Source organism: Lolium rigidum, chromosome 1 (genome assembly GCF_022539505.1).
Source record: "Lolium rigidum isolate FL_2022 chromosome 1, APGP_CSIRO_Lrig_0.1, whole genome shotgun sequence".
NCBI lineage: Eukaryota > Viridiplantae > Streptophyta > Magnoliopsida > Poales > Poaceae > Lolium > Lolium rigidum.
In genome coordinates, this window is record NC_061508.1 from 75,432,933 (window position 1) to 75,454,448 (window position 21,516).

General features: G+C 43.0%; 2 protein-coding genes across 2 annotated transcripts; one reads left to right on the forward strand and one right to left on the reverse strand.

Moving 5' to 3' along the window:
• Positions 1 to 838: 838 nt before the first annotated feature.
• Positions 839 to 10,941, forward strand: LOC124675911 (telomerase reverse transcriptase-like). The gene is made up of 12 exons (XM_047211992.1): positions 839 to 1,159; positions 1,306 to 1,386; positions 1,727 to 1,792; positions 1,880 to 2,059; positions 2,368 to 2,898; positions 4,277 to 4,403; positions 5,570 to 5,699; positions 6,286 to 6,385; positions 7,129 to 8,223; positions 8,935 to 9,437; positions 9,977 to 10,243; positions 10,540 to 10,941. The coding sequence occupies exons 1-12, from the start codon at positions 839 to 841 to the stop codon at positions 10,811 to 10,813; spliced, it is 3,675 nt and encodes a 1,224-aa protein (XP_047067948.1). The 3' UTR covers positions 10,814 to 10,941.
• Positions 10,942 to 11,533: 592 nt separating this feature from the next.
• On the reverse strand, positions 11,534 to 12,481 carry LOC124647502. The gene is made up of 2 exons (XM_047187441.1): positions 11,859 to 12,481; positions 11,534 to 11,759 (listed from the first exon to the last, which is right to left on the reverse strand). The coding sequence occupies exons 1-2, from the start codon at positions 12,479 to 12,481 to the stop codon at positions 11,534 to 11,536; spliced, it is 849 nt and encodes a 282-aa protein (XP_047043397.1).
• Positions 12,482 to 21,516: the final 9,035 nt, after the last annotated feature.

The window sequence follows — 21,516 nt, forward strand, 5'->3', positions numbered from 1 at the left end:
TATGATAAAGAATTGTATGCTTTAATTAGAGTTCTTGAGGTTTGGCAACATTACTTGTGGCCAAAAGAATTTATCATACATTCTGATCATGAAGATTTAAAATATCTGAAAGCTCAATCTACTTTGCATAAGCGTCTTGCTAAGTGGGTTAAGTTCATTGAGTATTTTTCATACATTATTAAGCATAAGAAGGGAAAATATAATATTGTTGCTGATGCTCTATCTAGGAAGAATATGCTATTAACTCAACTTGATGTTAAAATTCCTGGATTAGAGATACTATGTGATTTGTATGCTACTGATCATGATTTTGCTGAACCTTATCGCTTGTGTGCTATTGGTAAAGCATGAGACAAATATCACATACATAATGGGTTCTTGTTTAGAGCTAACAAACTATGTGTTTCAGAATTGTGTGTGCATTTGCTCTTATTGCAGGAATCTCATGCTGGAGGTTTGATGGGTCACTTTGGACGTGAGAAAACGATACTCATGCTAGCTGACCACTTTTATTGGCCAAAGATGAGGCGGGATGTGGACAGATATGTGAAAAAATGCATTACTTGCAATAAATCCAAGTCCAAACTGAAGCCTCACGGTTTGTATACTTCTTTACCGGTACCTACTACTTCTTGGGAATACAGTGACCGTACCGTGCCTTCTAAACAAGTTCAGCGACCGTTGGTGCATTTTACTCTTTGTAGATTGGGAAGGATTTGTAGCACTGTCCAAACATTAATTGCTGGGAAACTCGTGACCCAACCAACCAACCACAATACGAGGAGAAACGGCGGGCGGAAACTTTTTTGACCCTAAAACCCATTTCGAAATCCCAGCAATGGCGCGGCGTCGCCGCCGTCGCGCGCTCGGCGGCCGCCCGGAGCTCCGCCTGGCCTACGGCGTGCGGGCCCGCCCGCTGGGCCGCGCCATCCTCGAGCTCCTGCCCGCGCCGCCGCCTCCGGGGACCCCGTGCCCCGCCTGCCGCGGCGCGGCCGCCGGCTGCCTCGCGTGCCGCCGCTGGGCGCACCTCCTCCGCGCCGACGACCCCGTCGCGTACCGCCGCCTCGTCACCCGCGCCGTCTGCGCCGTCCAGCAAGCCCCCGACGCGCCGCCGCCGCCGCGGTACACCCCGGGGAACGCCGGCCACTCGCAGGCCCAGGTAATCTTCGTCCTGCTCCCACTCCTGCCTTTCGATCTGTTTCCTTGCTCGCATTGCGCCTGGGGCGCGCAGATTTCTCCTTTTTCTTTCGCGTTATCTGAGCGGCTGCCGCTCGTCTGTTTGCCTGCATGGCGCTCGACGCCCAGCTCGTCCGGGAGACGACCAAGTGGATCCTGGCGGACCGGTCCTGCAAAGCCACCAACGTCCTCTGCAACGGCATCAGTGAGGTACAGTGAATGGCCACCTTTTATTTTTATATTTTTTTGCGAATAGTTTTTTTTTGTTTTGTTCCATGAAATGTCACGATGATGATGTCTCCTAGTAGCATGTAGAAGAAATCGGGGTAGCCCGTTCAGTTGTCCGAGAATGATGAGTGCCGTGTGACACTTCACTACAATCTCCCTTCATGCAAGTGTTGGCTCCGTGCATTGCATTGTGGTACTACGGTCAGTGTTGGTTTTGGGCCTGGCGCAGTGGAAGTTAATTATGTTGTCTCCAATGATATACATATTTCTTGCTCCTTTGTTATATGTTTTCATTAATGCTTTTAATCCTTATGCTTGCTAGGGTGGCCTGGGTAAACATGCCAGTAACCTTGTTTCTTCTTCATCCTGGGATATTCTTTTGCATAGAGTAAGTGTAATGGAAATCTTTTTTTTTTAATTCTGATGTGTAAAGTTCCTCATGTTCTTTCCCTGACAGAAACTTGTTGTGTTTCAGGTTGGGGATCTTCTCATGTGCTATATTCTGAGGCACTCGTCTGTCTTTTTGCCCGTTAAAAAAAGTGATTATATTCAGGTGACTGGTGTTCCATTGAACATTGTTCTGCAAAAACGTATATCCACAAGCATGGCAGTGAGAAATAAACAATCCAGATCCATAAAAGCTAAATGCCCCACGGTAAGCATTATATTCAGATCTTCTAGTAAGTGATAGACTGGTAGTTCAACTTAGATCAACCATCTCGATCAGTCTCCGTTTGTGCCCAACTTAAACTTGTAGGTTCCAACCTGAAAGCTCTTCAGGTTGCAATTGATTTCAACTTGGCTATGGGATTTCTTAGTAATCTTCTTTGATGCTAAATCTCTAAAATTTGTTTGTGACCTTGCTGCTGAATGTTCTTTTTAGCAAACAAGCACACTCTGAATGTGCAGGTGTTTATTTTCTCTACTAAACTGATGAGATACTGCATGTCTTTTTGTTTTTAGTGCTATGCGTGGCGTAATGCACAGATGGCACAGAGCCTATCTGGAGGCAATCCCATCAGCAATTCAAAAGCTGAGTTTTACAACTCAGATAACACTAAGAAAGTTGATGCTCTACCAAGTTCTGGAAGTTGTGATGCTGTAGGAGCTATAAAGCCTAAATGTTCAGGTGATGGATGTAGCTCTTCCAATTGCTTCACCCAGAAGCCTAGGAAAAGAAAAAGGTTGTACAGTTGGCAACGTCACAGTAAGCAGAAGCAGGTGTGTTATGAAGATAGGTCAACAGAGTTAAGTAAATTAAACAAGAGTAACCAAGCTGCTGAAGTGAAGAATCAAAGACACTCCTTGCAGCCTACTGCAGACAACACTTTTCTTGGAGCGAACAATGGTAATAATTTTCCACAAATCAAAGAGCCAGGCAATGTACCTGTCCTGTCATCTCGGAAGTCACCTGGTTCTGTGTTGGATATTATGCCTTCCCAGGGTCTATCATGTGGTTACAGTACACCAGGAGACCAATCTACAAGGCCCCAAGTAGGACTCTCCAGCTACTTACAACTGTATCTCAGTTCCCTCCCAATCTCCTGATATTTGTTTCCTGCTGTCTTCTTTTGTGCTTACACTTAAAAGTTCTTCTACCCTCCTAAATCATTATTTGTCCTTCATTTTGGTCTTTGTCTACTGTTGTACTTTAATAGTTTCCTTTTCGGCAAAGTTATATTGTCAGGAAGTGTCAAAAGCAATAACTTTGACGAGAGGGATTGACACTTCAAGATTTTCCACTTAGTGTCACACTGACATGCTAATCCTAGCATTGAAGCCACCTCTTTGGAGTAGAAAATTGTATACTTTACTAGCGTGTGGGGTGAACAACAGTGCAACACATGTCTTGTGCCTAACATTGTAGAAAATTGGCCAGAAATACATTCCATTTTAGTATTTCTCAATTTTAGTCATATGAAATCATAAAATTGAATATTTGATAAAATTGGAACTATGAAGTGCTGTGGGATGGTACCATTTATGATCCCAGTCAGGTCCACGTGTTCAGTATTATATGCATTCCTTCCATTCTTTTTTTCATTTGCTACATTTACTTTGCTTAAAAAACGTGGCTAAATGGGGGCGGATCCCTCCGTTAACTGTACGTAGTTTAGGTAGGAGATGCGACCTCCTGTGATTTTTTCATGCGGATAGCATCCCGCGGTTTGAACCTGGGTGGGAGAGTTCACCACCATGAGTTCTATCCATCAAGCCAGCACTTGATTCTCACATCTACTCTGATAATTATGGGTATGTTTGTAGTGATTATTACTGGTTTGGTTACCTTTTTTTTTTGGCAAAATACCCTTGTCATTAGGCTTATAACAGTACCCCTTCATGTTCTGCCCCTATCATTGTGGACACAAGTGAGCCATTCTACATAATTTATATAGAGGTTGGGTGGGCCTGGCATGTGCAATAGAATTCATCAGCCCATCTGATAGTAAATGTTTAAGGTTATCTTCATGTTGCGCTGCTAATATGTGTGCTGCTGCTCGCCCAGTTAGGGCTGGTGACTTGATCTCAAGTCAGCCAGGATATTTTCCGAATTAGTCTGATTATTGGGCGTGTTTCCAAGTAATTAGCTGCTTGCCATGAGAAGGATATTATGCTCCAACCCTAAGTCTGCAATAGTGGTCAGTGATTTTAACCATCCACCACCAAAGTCGACTACTGTACGCCTATGCCCTGAAACTTACCAAAACTGTAGTACTTATGAATGTTGCTATCTGCCTTTTGGTATCTTTGCCAGTTCCTTTATCTCCGGCGCGTTGCTGAAACTCAGAAGCACTTATCAATTGTTTTGCTACACAGCGGAATGAAACTTTTATGTTGCTGTAGTTTCTTCAACATTTTTTTCTACTTGCAGAGTGGTCCTGTCTGCTTCAATTGCCTAATGTTGAATGCTTCAAAATGTGTATCAGTAGACTCTCCCATAAGAAGACATGGTATTTTCTATAACAAAAGAGTATCCAAGAACGTCTTCCATCGCAACAGTATCCTCTTGTTATTTGCGCACCTGCCAAAACTTGAAGTGTGTCAATCTCTGCAACTGCAATCAGAGTTATTGTTAATAAAGTTGTTCTGAACCTGCAGTAAATGAAGAACTAGATTGAGTTTAAACCAACTCTCAGTTTTTTATTTTTCTTGTTGGGGTCTAAAGCACAGGCATCAGTGGAGGGCTGCAAGGTTCTGTGCGGAGGTGATGCAGATTATTGCAATATGGGACCTTTGTTGCTTTTGTGTCTCTAGATGTACTCTATCACAGCATGGATTTAGTGTGATGTTGGTAATGAACACCAGTATGCTGGTGTCATTGTCTTGACAGTTTTGCTGTCGTGTCTCATATATGGTTTACTCACTGTAATGTTTCTAGTTACCACTGATCATACCATCTGAATTCCAGACATTTAGCCATTTTGTAAATAAATTATAGCATTCCTATTTTTTAGAGACATCCTCTGCATATTTTGATTAAATGTGAAATGCATCTCTCAATCTGGATGTAAATAAGTTCAAAATATGAAATACATCTATGAAATACATATTACTTTTGCGTTTTGTCAAAAAAATATAACTAATATCTTGCATTCTTGCTATATCTTTTCCTTGTCTAACATGTTATTTGGAGGAAGATTTCAAATTGTTCAGAACAACTTGTAAGTAGTTCACATATATCAGTTTCTTCGTGTCCTCCGTCAGATGTGTTCTGAAGTCTGATTTTAAGACTAATTCTCTTCTGGTAAAAAGAACTGGCCTTGTGGATATGGTTTCATAGCTCTGGTGTGGTGTGTTTCATTCTATTTCTATATTAATAGTTTGCTGCATGTGTTTCCTCTATCTTATAGGATGTGTTCTGAACGATTACATTTTACGCTTGTACAATAAAATAAAATAAAATACTAGTGTGTTGAATACTGGCATTCGGAGATTCACAGTTGGCATTTTGCAATTCTTACTAGTCCCCCCGATCCATAAGAAGTGTCGTGGTTTTAGTTCATTTTTAGTCAAATTTGAACTAAAACCACAACATTTATTATGGATCGGAGGGAGCACATATTAATATGTTAATTTATTTGTCGTTTCCACATATTTACTTTGTATGGTACTTCAGCATTTTCTTGGTATACCATCTTCTTCAAAATTTCCTTAATACTGTTAGACTTCGCTAGTAAAAGGAAAGGAACAGATGGACTGTTTGTTATAAAGCACATATTTGGAATCAAGGAGTGCTGCATAAACTTCTCCCATTGCGATTGCGATGGATCTCCCACAAGAAATACTAATTGCCTGTGAGTCAACATATTTGACTCGCACTATTTTACCAGTAAAGTTCATTAGCCAACGTGGCTTTTCAGCATTTCGCATAAATTTGCTCATAACTTTAGACTGTACGTGAGGATCTCGATTTCATGATTCACCTTCCTCTGTCGAACACACATTACTACAGAACTTATCTGTTTGAGGCACTACATATTTACTTAACATACTAATCCAAATGTAATGACTATTCTAGTGACCAACTGCCAGGCAAATAAAAACATCTTTTAAAGGTTTATTAAATTTTATCTCTGTACCAGGAGATACCGAATCAGTTTCTCTCTATTGCAGTGAGATACATGTAGACAATTACATGCGTCTTTATATGTTGCGCTAAAGGGTCTATCCGCTATACACATTATACATCACTATCATCTAAAGATTCCATGTGTTTGGTCAGTTGCCAGCCTTTTGTACATCACACATGTTTACACACGCTACTGCAAATGCTTGAATGGAGGCATTGAACAAATTCTTGTTTGTTGTCACACTTATGCAGTTTTTAACTTATCATCTAACTGACTGTTGTTGCTAGTAGCTAACACTTCCTGCTACCAGGTGTCACTGGCTGCTTCAGCAAGTGAAAAATCTCATAAGGAATTCGAAACGCTGTCAGTATAAAAAACTATTTATGAAGCATTGTTCTGCCAATTCTAAGGTAATTTTGGACAGTTAAACCACTTTTGAGTAATATTATTCAGAATCACACAACAAACCAGTTTATGGCTACTTTTTTTTTTCACTTCTCCATTTTGCTGAAGTATGCTACTCCCTCCGATCCATATTACTTGCCACTAAAATGGAGGTATCTACAATTAAACTGTGTGTAGATACATCTAATATTAGTGTCATGTAATATGAATCGGAGGGAGTATATTATTTCCTTTATTTAACTGCTAAAAATATAAGACCTCGTTTGGTTGTTTTCTACAGTTTGTCTTAGTCCAGTGTCAAAGGGCAGCAAACTACTGTTAATGACACTTTGTGCAACATTACCGATTCTACTTACTCCCTCCGATTCATATTACTTGATGCTAATATAGATGTATCTAGACACATTTTAGTTGTAAATACATTGATTTTAGCATCAAGTAATATGGATCGGAGGGAGTATTAACTTTGAATCTTAAAGAGGAAAACCATCTCCTCTACTACTTTTCTTCCAATTAGAATAGGGAAAATAGTACTTTTGTTATGGCATGACATACTTCTATCTTAACAGTTATGCAGATCAAACATGTCGAAGGCGAATTATTGAACCTCATTGCATATTATAGACAGTATATGTTTAGACATTTCATTCCGCACATGCTGATACATTATTTACTTGGTCAAAATAGCTCTAATCTGTTAATGTGAAACTAGAAGAAGGATGTCATATTCTCTTTCAATATAAAGCAGGTTGCAGAGGATGGGTTCCCTTCAGATAATGTGGCCAACGAAAGAAGCATACAGCATTCAATGGGAGGAAAATCAGCATGTTCTGATGGATCTTTTGCTCAATTGGGAGCTTACAGTACACATCAGCAAGTAGTTTCCTTTGTTTGGGCAGTGTTGATACGAATCATTCCACAGCCTTTGCTTGGCAATCCTTCTAGTAAGAGATCTTTAAGGTTAAACATTTGGAAGTTTATAAGGTTACGAAGGTTCGAAACATTTCAAGTAACTGATTGTATTGGTGAGCTGAAAGTATCATATTATTCTTGGCTATCAAAAATTGGATACACTAGTTGCTCTTGCTTAGTACCAATGAGAAAATACACTGAGGTATCAAGTGGCATGGAGGAGCAGAGACAGAACAACCTCTTGCGCTGTTGGATTAGCTGGTTGTTTTCTGATATTGTGATACCATTGATCAATACATACTTTTATGTTACAGAAAGGGAAACAAAGCGATATGATGTTTTCTATTATCCGAAGTCAGTTTGGAGGAATCTTACTAGCAATGCTATTGCTTCATTACATGCGCAGAGTTTCAGGACTCTGTGTGGTACATCAAGGAGAGCAATAAGACATTTGTACCGCTCTTCAACAGTGAGATTTCTTCCAAAAACAAAAGATATGAGACCATTGGTAAATTTTAAATCTCAATCAAAGGATGTCATTCTCAGTAAGTGTCACTTAGTTTTAAAAAAAGTAAGGGATGAGAATCCAGAGATGTTTGGTTCATCTGTTTTTGACTACGATAGTATCTATAAAAACCTCTCCAGTTTTATCTCTTCAGTAAGAACACAGTTGAAGGAGCTGAAGGTATATATTGTTGTTGCTGATGTATCCAAGGCATTTGATTGTGTTAATCATGACATGCTACTGAAAATTATGGATGATGTTCTGAAAGGTGATGAGTATGTCCTGAGGAAATGCAAGAAAGTAATATACAGTAGGTCTAAGAATGCGGTCTACCGCTTTGATTCAAATGTCTCTGTTAGCAACGGAAACAGTAGCCATGATTTCTCAATTCAGCCATCATCAAGTGGTGGCATTCTTGTTGATCAGGTACTGTATCAGAGCTCATTTCATTTGTTCTCCGGGGGTTGCCTTGTTAGTGAATGTGACCGCTATTAAAATATATATGTAACAACCACTAAACAGTACTCAAATGCCTGTCACTGGAAGTCAAATCTGCTCAAATCGTAATATTTTGTCTGTCTCATTTAGTTGTGGCGTTGGTTTTGCATTATCACTCTTTTTTTGTCTATAGAAGTCTAATTTAAAAGTGAAGCTTTTCCGGGACCTTCTATTAACTAGTTTAAATAGGTATTAGTTTCCAAGTTTGTTAGTCTGGCTTAACCAGCAAGGCAAGATCTAAGTCCCTGTCTCCCTGCTGTCCTCTTCCTCCAGGTGCTCTGGGGCGCCGAGTTTCAAGCCTCGACCTCCCATCGAGCACACCTGCAACCTTAGATCAGGATCAGGGGCTACCCTTTCCTCAAGTTCTACCACACATCCTAACATGAGAAGTAGTAAATATAGAACTAACTGGTAGGTAAGCTTGATCAGTAAGAAATATAAGAGAAACCATAACTAATCCTTGCCTCTCGGTATGGTCCTAAGAGTATTTAGCTGTAAAATTGTCTCAAAAGGAGCCTGTAACTCCTTTTATGCTGTTGCTCTATCTTTTGTGACAACCTGTTTACTTCTATTATTTCTGAGATAGAAGTGTCGGTCAGCACAGTGTCTTAAAAGCTTCCTTTCTTTGTGGTAATTCAGGGAACTGTTAGTACAATCCGGAAGGAAGATCTTCAGCGTGTCCTTTTTGAACATGTTAAGTGCAATATTCTGAAGATTGCCCAAAACTTTTACTTGCAACAAGTAGGAATTGCTCAAGGAAACAAGTTATCTCCCAACCTTTGTTCTCTGTATTATGGCCACCTTGAAAATTCCGTGCTATTGAATGTTCTTCATGATGGAAAGATAAATTCAGGAGAGTCTGTTTCAGCACCAGAATATTTGCTGATGAGGTTCATTGATGATTTCATGTTTATCTCTTTCTCAAAGACGCATGCTTTGAACTTCTATAATAGGTTGAGAAGAGGCTTTGTGTACTACAACAGCTACATGAATGACAGAAAATATGGTTTTAACTTCAATGTTGGAAGTAGTGAGCATTGCCATAATAGACTTTACAAGGGTGATGATGGAATCGCTTTCATACCATGGAGTGGTTTACTTATAAATTGTGAAAATTTAGAAATTCAAGCAGATTATACAAGGTATGTCTGATGGTGTCCTGTTTTAGTTTTGTTATTTCAGTTCATAAATACAGTGACGAATTCTGTTTATGAATACCGTCAACCTGTTTATAACCCTGTGAAATAAATCAACCACTTTTTGTTTTGTCATCTTGCTATTGATACCTTGACTAATCAGTACTCATGAATGTCATTTAAGCCAGAGTGAATCATATAAGTTCAAATGTTGATAGAAGATTCTCCTGGACTTTCATGCATTTTTTAAAGTTTGTTGAGAATCAGAATATATCTGTGCTTCACCCAATGCTAATTTGGTTCCTTCTTGGATACTTATTCTAACCTTGTCTTGAAGACAAACTTGTGTGAGGGCGTGCCTTTGTTGTCTTCTGTAGATCTTACTAAGATGTTCATTTGTCTTATTTCCTGAATTTGGTATTTATTTGTCTTGCTGGTTCTGCAGTTCCAACATCCCCTAAGTTTTTTCAGGAAGTATTACCACTAATTTTGCCAACCAAAATATTGTCATAGAACTAGTAATGAGTATGCACCTTTTTTAACAGGTATTCAGATATCAAAATCATGTCCACGATCACTGTGAATATGCATTCTTCCATGAAGGACCTTAGCAGCAAGCTATCCCATTATATGCGTCCGAAGTGCCATCCCATTTTCTACGACTCCAACATCAACTCGCCAGAAACCGTAAGACTGAATATATACCAGGCCTTCCTATTATGCGCAATGAAGTTCCATTGTTACATCCGAAACCTGCCGTATTCCAGCATGAGCAAACCAGAGGTGCTGCATATTATCAAGAGCAGCTTCAGGTATTATATTTTTCTCGAACGTATATTATCATACAAGATTTCCGACACTCAGTATTTTACTCAACCTGTCCTTTTACTATGTATTTAAGTGTTGCATCAAGTATTAACTTCAGCTGACCTCCCTCTTCCTTCCCTCCTTGTACAGACTTTGTAATCCTCTCACTTTTGTACTTTACTGATCTTTATTAATAGAAAATTATGCCATAGGGGACTCCCATGGTAAAAAAAAAAACAAGGTATAATGTAAATGAAATTTTGCCTTTAGAGTGACTTTCCTCTTTTATTCCATTGAATAGATACATGCACAGTCTCATCATCAGCCGCATGCAAGGTGTGGAGCTGCAATCCAATGTTCACCCGGTTCTAAAGCTAAGGCGTAAAGAAACCACATGGCTTGGAGTTTCTGCGTACATCCGTGTTCTTCAGAGGAAGCAGTCGTGTCACAAGGATCTGTTGGCACTGTTGATAGCAGAGGTTGGGGGATATGGCTGTATGGACCGCGATTCTGACAGTTTGCGCTACGCTGTGGATGATTCTCATTCTTCGATGTTCTGGAGGTTCAGATATTAGAAGGAAACTCGAGGGGCCTGACTCCTGAGCATTGCAGAGAACCTTGGCTTTGCGGGGACAGTTTTAGCGGGATGTGGCTTATATGCAGATCCACCAGTATTATCAGGTTGGAGGTGTGAAAAGCTAGTTGTGACTTCTGAAGTTGCAGTCCCTCCCATCAGGTTTGCCCCAAGCTTTCTGTCTGCATCTTGTATGCTAACATGCGTGGGATCATGTGTCTGATCGGCTGCCACATTCATTAGCAAACATAGCAGCATTTGTGCTCTGTATTGTCTAGTTGCGCTTCATCTGGGGCACTTATTTCGAAGAATAGCATCCTAGTGTTTTGGGTGCCTGGTAGAAGGAGCATAGCCATTTTTTAATCTTGGTGTGTACTCAGGTCCAAATATTTGCTCTTCCAGATTGTAATTAGACAACGTACATGCTCAGGCTATATGTTGCCGTCACCACCCGCCAGGCTAAGCTGTAGTGAACTAACGGGTTTCACGTTGAAGAGAAATTCAGAGCACTAATAATCTCTAGACCGCTTATTATCTGACAAATACATCTTTCAGTAACAACCAAACCAGCGACAAATACATCCTGCTACAAAGAAACAAGTTGACGCCACTGCCGAAGATCGAAGTGGGCGTGCGACAAATGCACCCTGGTACAAAGAACAATTAGACGATACAATGGAAGATCGTAGATTGCAAACATTTTTCTCTGGTCACTGATCGATCACTGCCCCTCGACATCGCGCCTATCTGACGTTGCTGGCAGCGCACAGCACGGGCAGCAGGGGCGCTTGCGTCTCTCGTTGGCTCTCTTCCTGCGCTCCTCTGCCTCCTTCTCTGGCAACGATTTAGTCACCACGCCTGCTGGCACTGGGCACCACTTGAGCTTCGCGAGGTCACGCATGCACCTTATCCGCCGCAGCACGAAGGCGCATATTTCGCCCATTGCCCTGAAACATAACATTGAATTTCCAATTTCGCTCGTGTATGTATGCTAGAAGGTAGTAGTAGATTGCATGTTGTAGGGCATCAGGCATATGTGTACTAACTCTCCGATGTAGATGACGCCAACGAATGAGACGCAGGTGATGACGACGATGTAGACACATGATGAGGCGTAGCGGGTGGTACCAGCGATGTAGGCGCCGACGAGGCTGGCGAGGTCGATGAATGTGGCGAACATGAGCGCCATCACCTTGGCCTCCCCGTGGTAGAAGCGCTCGCTCATGAGCAGCACCATGATGACCAGCGAGGTCACGAACGCCGTCGCGTTAAAGTAGTAGAAGAGGACGTAGCGCACCCAGTGCTGGTCCCGAAGCACCGGGTTGCCGGCGCGGTGACCGTCGTTGTTGTCCTGCCAGAACCCGCCCGGAGGGTTCAGCCCCGCCTGGTACGCCACCGAAGCCGCCACCGTCGCGAGCACCATGAGCCAGCCACGCATCTCCCGGAACCACTTCTTCCGCTCCGCCAGCGGGTCCTCGGCCTCCTCCTCCTTCTTGGCCGCCGCCTGCAGGAGCAGGATGCCCTGGAACGACGCGGCGGCGCCGTTGCCTGCCGGTGTGATGAGCACCGGGATGCCGTGATTGCCGGAGGCGGTGATCACCATGGGGGCTGTGTCGCCGGGAGCCGCGTCCACGACGGGGACGGCTCGACCTTCTTCCCGCGAAGACATTGCCGTGCTGATCGTCGGGTTCAGGACACGCGCCTGCTTGTTTAAGAGATGGTTGGAGTGTATATATACATATATTGTGCGAGGTTTGCAACACTTGCTCTTCACGGCCATGTGGGCATCGACTCCAACCCAAGCAAGCAAAGGACGAATCATTATTCCTTTGCTTTGATAAAGAAGAAGATGCATGACGGATCAGTGTGAATGTGCAGGTATGCGTATGGGTACACGGACAAGAAAGGAACCAGAGCGCGGCAGGCGCCAGCTATGCAGATTCTGTCCGAAAACGAACAGTTCAAATACTTGGAGTCTTTTTCTGTTCGTGGACACTCGATTTTTTTAGGACCCGTTGCATGCGGTAGATCGATTGAGCCCCTTGCTTTGTTTGTCAATCTCTTATTTGGCGGTGCAAACTACAACACATTTACATGTAAATCAGTAAATTACTAGCCCGGTAACTATGTAAGTTACATGTGTATATATGCAAATTCAATGTATATACATTGTAAATTGTATGTAAATTACATGTATATATACACACATTATCTTACATGTAAAAATTCGAATTTTGATGAAATAAGAAATAGTCAGATGTCCATGTGTCATCCTGTGATTAGAAGAAAACTTCACTTATGGGACTTGAAAAGCAGCTGGGCGCCAAATGGATTTGACAATCAATTTCCTAATGTTTCTCAATTTCTTTCCATGTAGTAACACTAATATATTACTATTATATCAAGATCATATATACTAATTACACCTGACCTCTGTAGCAACAAAAGGTCTAAAAATAGACATGACTAGAAAGAAAAAAAACAAGAATAAGAAAAAAAAAATCCATGCCTATTGACTTGCAACAGCATTCTCATCATCCAGACTACTGAAAGTGTATTTTGTCCTAAGCGTGTCTTTTGTAATTAATGATAATCTCTATAAACTACTATTTTTAGTGAGTATATTTGAAAGGCTTTCGTATAGGCAATGTCTGAAAGTCATTTGTTGAATGCAAGTTGAAAGAAGAACAAAGTAAAAAAAGATGAAGATTTCTTTTGGAACTCAAAGTAAATCACGCTCTAGCTTGTGTTAGGCCATGCTCTAACTCATATATTCTACCTATCGTGTAAATCCGTGAATGGTGATCAATGTCATGGAAGAGTTTTGGCTGAAGATGGGACACGTGAAAAACATCGTGTACTTTGGACAAGTTTGGCAAAATTTCCACTTAGTTGACAAATTCTTCGAATCTTACAGACCTTGTTTATTTTTAGTCTATTTTAGGAGATTGGAGGAGAGGCCATTTGTGTTTTATGTTTAGATGGCTCATTTGTGCTGAAACTTTGTGTGATGCTTAAGTTGTAAAGTCGATATTTTGAACCTTGCAATAAAGAAAAGCTGTGTGCATCGTTTCGATGCAGAGGCTGGGATGATGCTTCCATTTCGAAAAAAGGAGATTGGAGGGAAATTTGTTAGGATGATCTCCACGTGATCGATCCCAACGGATCGATAACGAGTCCTTGACCTCGTCCGCGCCCTGATCGGGGGCGCCCAACAGCATCTCTGGTTGGTGGGACCCTGTGACCTGCGCTACATAAAGAGGTGGGGGCCGGGGCTCACGGTACGAGGTTCGTCCGCGCCGCCCGTCACCCCACCGACATCCCTACCGATCTAGGGTAAGCGCAGTGCTCACGGGAAGCACCACCACCGTCGCCACCGCACGCTCATGCCACTCGCGCCGTCGCCATGGACAACGGCTCGAGCTCCTCCTCGAAGGGAGAAGGTACACCGTCTCTCTCTCGATCTCTCTCGGATCTCGCAGCATACACACAGTCATAGTATTCTACCGTTAGCATCTAGCCTAGAAGATCCAACGGATACAACATTGGTATCAGAGCTTCCTAGTTCTAGATGTTTTTCGGGTAGATCGACACAGCAAACCCTACATTAGCCCCTGTAACCAAAGAAAAAGAAAAGGTAACCGGCCGACGCCCTCGGGCTCGCCGGCAAAGTATGCGCCGCCGCAAGGCCGCGCCGTTCCTCTCGATCCAGGTGCGCATCGGCAAGCCGAGGCACCTGGAAGAAGAACCACCTCACCTCCACGTGCTGCTGCGGCGGCCGTGCGAGATGGGGCAAAGAATATCTTACCAAAAGGGGCAGTGGGGCTGCGCGCCGCCACCGCCGAAAGACACCGGCTGCTGCCGGCAAAGAAAAGCGCCGCCTCTGCGCCGCTTGACGGAAACGTGCCCACCCTCGGGTGCACGCGCCGCCACCAAGAGGTACAGGGGGGCGCCGCCGCGTCTTCTTCTCCGCCGTTGGCCATCGGGTCTACTGGTGGTGGAGGAAACGAAAAGGGGGAGGGGCTCGGCTCGGACACCTGCTGAGCGCAGGCGAGCAGCGGTGCTACCTCCCAGTGAGAAAGAAAGGGTAGGCAGGCTGGTGAGGGCAAGCCGCCATAGCCGAGCGCGCGGGAGGAGGAGCCTCTCCGTCGCCGCCGCCGGACATAGACAGAGAAGGGGCTCGGGGGAGAAATGAAACTAGGGTTAGGGTTTGGCCGGTTGGCACCGCTTTTATACCGCCCGAAAGTAATGGCCGACCGTCGGATCTCATCCGACGGCCAGGAGCGAGCGGCCCTGGCTGGCAGCGTGGTCTCCGTGGCTGGGCCGCGTGGAGGCCGCGTGGGCCGCGTCAGCAGTGTGGCCAGGCCGCGTTTCGGCAGGCCGAGTCGGCGGGCAGCGTGGGCACCGCGTCGCTGCGAGCCGCTCACCGCGTGCGGGCCGCTCCTGCCAGCAGCGTGGGCGAAGCGTTACTGCGCGTCGCTCGGCGCGTGCAGGCCGCGGGCCACGTGTGCACAGTATTTTTTTACAGTTTTTTACTGTTTTATGAATTACAGAGGCATTTTTAGGCAGTTTTGGGTCATTTTTTGGCCAAATTTTTGTCTAGCTTTTTCTGAATAAATAGGACCAACGAAATATTTGTTCAGAAATTAAAAGGTAAAGGAAATGCCTCTGAAAAGTTCAAAGAAAGTTTAAATTCACAGTTTCCGCTGCATATAGTGAAAGGAGCATTTTAAATGCAAAAGTGACTATTGAATTTTGAAAGTATGAATAAAAGTGATTATTGTGACAATTATGGTTCTGTATTTTTTGACCAACGTTATTAATGACATGACCATGGTTTTGTTGCAATAATAATATGTGCATTTATCTCTATTTTTGCCCAACGGTGATATAGTTTTATTTGCATTAACACAGTTGCATGTTTTAATTCGGACCAACATTGGATTATAATTTGCAACTGTTCTCACTTCTTTGTGGTTTTCAGGAGGGTTCTACTTGATGAGCTGCATCAAGGATGTTCCCACCCTTAGAGGGGATAACTACAAAGAATGGAGGAAGAAGGTGGAATTCGCTTTTGTCTGTGCTGAGGTGGACTGGGTGGTTGAAACACCGCAGCCCATCAAGCCTGCTGACCCTGTCAGAGATGACACGAATACTGATGATGCATGGGCTAAAAAGAAAAGGGACCATGCTCCAGTGGAGATGTCCTACACCTTAGAGAACAGAAAGTGGCAGACTGCCAACAAAAAGTGCATGGCATTTATAAAGAATACAATTGAGAACGCCATCGTGGGCTCAATTACAGAGTGTGCTTCTGCTAGGGAGTACTTAGAAAAGATAAAGAGCCAGTTCACTGGTTCTTCAAAGACATATGCTACCCAGCTGTTGAAGCAGCTGGTGACAGGAAAGTACACTGGAGGTGCACATGGCATCAGGGAGCACATCCTCAGGATGAGCAACCTGGCTCCAAAGCTGAAGCCCATGGATGCTGACCTGGAGCTAAAGCCTGCACTTCTGGTTCACTTGGTGATGGCTTCATTTCCACAACAGTTTGACAACTTTGTTGTCAATTACAACATGAACCCTGAGAAATGGGACATTGAAAAGACCATTGCCATGTGTGTGCAAGAGGAGGACAGACTCAAGGCACAGAATGGAGGTACTCTCAATTATGTGAAGGACAATAAGAAAAGGCCCTTCACACCGAGCAACAATGGCTCTCCTTCAAAGCAATATGGTAAAGCCCCAATGCAGTATCATCAGAAGTTCCAGCACAGGCCAATTCCAGTGAACAAAGATCAGTGTCTTCACTGTCAGAAGACTGGGCTCTACAAGAAAGACTGCCTCGCTTTTCGAAAGAATTAATGGCAAAGAAAGGTAACAATTTAGTTTCCTTTGTAAATGAATCCCTGTATACACAGTTTTCGAAATCTACTTGGTGGATTGACTCAGGTGCAACTGTTCATGTTGCAAATTCTTTACATGGATTCCATTCGACGAGGACTACGAAAAGAGGCGAAGGATGCGTTGAAGTCGCGAATGGAATTCAAGCAGAAGTTGAAGCTGTTGGCGACGTCCTCTTGGAGCTAGCTGATGGCTTGACTATTCTGCTTAGAGATGTCTTATTTGTTCCTTCCATACATTGAAATTTAATAAGTGTATCGCGCTTAGATAAAGACAGTTATCAATGTTATTTTGGACATGGCAAATGTGCCATATGGTGTAATAATTCTTATGTTGGGGTTGCTATACTCCATGATGAGCTTTATTTATTGTCCTTGCGTGAAAAAGTATTGTCTGTGTGTAAAGTGAATGAACAAATATCCTCGTCGGAAAAAGAAGGAAAAAAAAGAAAAAGAACTGATGAATCATCGAAATTATGGCACTGTCGCCTAGGCCATATTTCGAGGGGTAGAAAGACTCGTTAAAAATGATATTCTTCCTCCATTAGAATTCTCAGACATAGAACAGTGCATCGATTGCATTAAAGGAAAATTTGTAAAACAAATTAAAAAGGGTGCAAATCGAAGCACAACAACACTAGAAATAATTCACACCGATATATGAGGACCATTTCCTGTGAAAAGTGTGGATGGCTATGATTCGTTCATAACATTCACGGATGATTACTCCCGATATGGTTATATTTATCCAATAAAAGAAAGAAGAGAAGCGTTGGATAAATTCAAAATATTCAAAGCTGAAGTTGAAAATCAGCATGATAAAAGAATAAAGATAGTCAGGTCGGATCGTGGAGGGGAGTACTACGGTTGACATACTCCATATGGCCAAGTCCCTGGACCTTTTGCAAGGTTCCTACAGGAGACTGGAATAGTCGCCCAGTACTCGATGAATGGGGTAGCTGAAAGGCGCAACCGTACCCTCATGGATATGGTGCGCAACATGATGAGCTATTCCACCCTACCATTGGGATTGTGGATTGAGGCGTTAAAAACCGCTATTCACATTCTAAACAGGGTACCAAGCAAATCGGTGCCCAAAACGCCATATGAGCTATGGACAGGGAGAGTGCCTTCTCTAAACCACCTGAAAGTGTGGGGGAGCCCTGCTGAGGCCAAAGTATTCAATCCAAATATCGCAAAGTTAGATACCAAAACAGTCAGCTGCCATTTTATTGGCTATCCCGAAAAGTCAAAAGGTTATCGTTTCTACTCGTCCGGAGAAATTCACAAAGTTTGTGGAAACGAGACATGCTGTCTTCTTAGAAGACGAAATGATGAGGGGGAGCATGGTAGCTCGGAAAATTGATCTTGAGGAGAAGAGGGTGCATGCACCTAATCCGATGACTCGGGAGCCATTTTTTGCGCTACCATGTGTACCTGTACTGACGATCCCTACGATTGTGGTGCAAGCGCCTGTTGTGACTCCACCCATGACAACGATGAGTGAAAATTTGGAACTTGTCCGTTAGGAGACGAATGAACCATTTGTTGAGCATGAAAGGGAGCAACAACAGCCACCTCCAGAAGCTGAGCCACAAGTTGAGGAATAGAATGCTCTAGAGATTGAGGCCCCTAGAAGGTCTACAAGAGCTAGAAAATCAACCATTTCGACTGATTACAAAGTTTACAACACAGTTCATATGGAAGGTGATCCCACTTCATATGAAGAAGCCATGAGAAGCCCAGATTCATCAAAGTGGGTGGAGGCCATGGAAGATGAAATGAGATCGATGAGTGCCAACCATGTTTGGGACTTAGAGAATATTACTAAAGGAGCCAAAACAGTATGCTGCAAATCTACAAAATAAAATATGACTCCAATGGGAATGTTGAAAAGTATAAAGCACGACTTGTGGCAAAAGGATTTACACAAAGAGAAGGGATAGATTACAATGAGACATTTTCTCCGGTCTCATGTAAGGATTCCTTCAGAATCATCATGGCACTAGTTGCACATTTTGATTTAGAGTTGCATCAAATGGATGTAAAGACGACATTTCTAAACGGGGATTTAGAAAAAAATGTGTACATGAAACGACCCAAGGGTTTTATCATGGAAGGCAAGGAAGAAATGGGATGCCGCCTAAAGAAATCCATTTATGAATTAAAGCAAGCCTCCAGACAGTGGTATCTAAAGTTCAATGAGACAATTAAGAGATTTGGATTTAAAGAAAATATTGAGGACAATTGCGTTTATGCAAAGTTTAAAAGTGGGAGATATATTTTCCTGATCTTGTATGTGGATGATATTCTGCTTGCCAGCAGTGATATTAGTCTACTGCAAGAGACAAAGAAGTTCTTGTCCTCAAATTTTGATATGAAAGATCTTGGTGAAGCGTCATATGTTTTAGGCATAGAAATTCACCAAGATAGAAACAATGGAGTATTAGGACTATTGCAAAAGGCTTATTTAGAAAAGATTCTAAGTAAGTCTAATATGCATAAGTGCAGTGCCACACCTGCCCCTATAGTCAAGGGCGACAGTTTTGGGAAACATCAAAGTCCCCAAAATCAATACGAGCTCGATAAAATGAAAGCGGTTTCATATGCTTCGGCCATTGGAAGCCTACAATATGCACAAGTGTGCACTCGCCCTGACTTAGCATTTATCACCGGAGTACTCGGTAGATATCAAGAAAATCCAGGTTTTGAACACTGGAAAATGGTAAAGAAGGCATTGCGTTATGTGAAAGGCACAAAAAATTACATGCTAACATACAGAAGATCTGATTCCCTAGAAATAAGAGGGTATTCAGATGCAGATTTTGCGGGGGATAAAGATGATAGAAAATCCACATCTGGATATGTATTCACCCTCGCAAGGGGAGCTATTTCGTGGAGAAGCTCCAAACATACGATAGTTGCATCATCCACAATGTATGCAGAATTTATAGCATGTTATGAAGCCACGGGGCAGGCATTATGGTTAAAGAAATTTATACCCGACTTGAAAGTGGTAGATTGTATTGAAAAACCACTAAAGATGTACTGCGACATTGAGCCTGCAGTATTTTATGCTCACAACAACAAGTCGAGTAATGCTACGAAACCGATTGAGGTTAAGTATTATGTTGTAAAACACAAGGTCCAGGATCAAACAATAAGTCTCGAGCATATAAGGACAAAAGATATGCTTGCGGATCCGCTAACGAAAGGCTTACCACCCAGCGTGTTCAAGGAGCACGTAGCTGACATGGGTTTAAGGGAAAGTCTTACCTATCCTGGATCATAAGAGGCCCAAAAGAAAAAGAATTTGTTTCAAAACAGAGAAGTGTATTGTGGCTGTCTGATTCTATCAGCAATATAGCTGTGACGATGAAACATGCCCTATGGACTGATCCAAAATGAAACGCATAAAGTGAAAGTATAAAGTTAAAAGAAAAGTTGAGATCAAGGGGAAGAATGTTAGGATGATCTCCACGTGATCGATCCCAACGGATCGATAACGAGTCCTTGACCTCATCCGCGCCCTGATCGGGGGCGCCCAACCGCATCTCTGGTTGGTGGGCCCCTGTGACCTGCGCTACATAAAAAGGTGGGGGTCGGGGCTCATGGTACGAGGTTCGTCCGCGCCGCCAGTCACCCCACCGACATCCCTACCGATCTAGGGTAAGCGCAGTGCTCACGGGAAGCACCACCACCGTCGCCACCGCACGCTCACGCCACTCGCGCCGTCGCCATGGATAACGGCTCGAGCTCCTCCTCGAAGGGAGAAGGTACACCGTCTCTCTCGGATCTCGCAGCATACACACAGTCATAGTATTCTACCGTTAGCATCTAGCCTAGAAGATCTAACGGATACAACAAAATTATACTGAATCCCAAAAATTTCGAGTAGCCTGTTTACTTTTCTCGGTTTGTATGGGATAATCCCAAAATATCTCCACAAATCCCATTATTTTGCATAGATTAAAAACTATCTCATTAGTATTTTTTAAAAGATTTAATGAGATGGCAGTTCCTAAATTTCTTGAGAGTGAAATACGAGAGAAGTAAACAGGCTTGAGGGAGGGGAGCTTGAAGGGGAAAATGCACCTTGATACATGTTTTCCTTTGACATGTAAACAGTGCATTCCTTAAAATGGCATGACACACAAATAGATGAATTCTCGAGCTTCAAAGGTTAGATAGCGGAGGGTTAACATAGCTTTCTTGCTGTGATTGGGCGCCCTTTAATTGGTCTCGGATGGCCGAACTTGCTCTTCTGCCTCACAGAGTATGTCAGTACGAAAATTTGACTCTCTTCGGCTCCCGACCAATCTGAGCGGGATTAGACGTTTCCTTTTCAAACGGGGCCATTGTAGACTCGACTAATAATCTCTACTAATAAGTTACAAATCGGTGGTGTTGGTAGGTCAAAAAAACCGAAACAAATTTTCGTCCGTAAAAAAACCCGGAGAAACAATCGTCCCGATCGGGAAAGAGATCCTCTATCGCCCCGATTTGGAAAGAGATCGAACCGATCAAGACTCTACTTCCTGAACCAGAAAGGAATCCCGTGCTTTAAGATCAAGACCTACCATGTCGTCGTGGGGTAACTACAGATGCCATAGGATGGCTTAAGTTGGAGCCGAATGTGCGCTAGAGGATCCGGGGGAGGGTTTGGTTAACAGGGAAAAGGGATGAAAAGAAACCGGTATGTATTCCTTAACTTGACCCTTGGCCAGAGGTAGAAGATGTACAGTACACGATCTCTAAACAATGGATCTCGTAATGTGAGAACTCAACCTCCCGCGCAGAG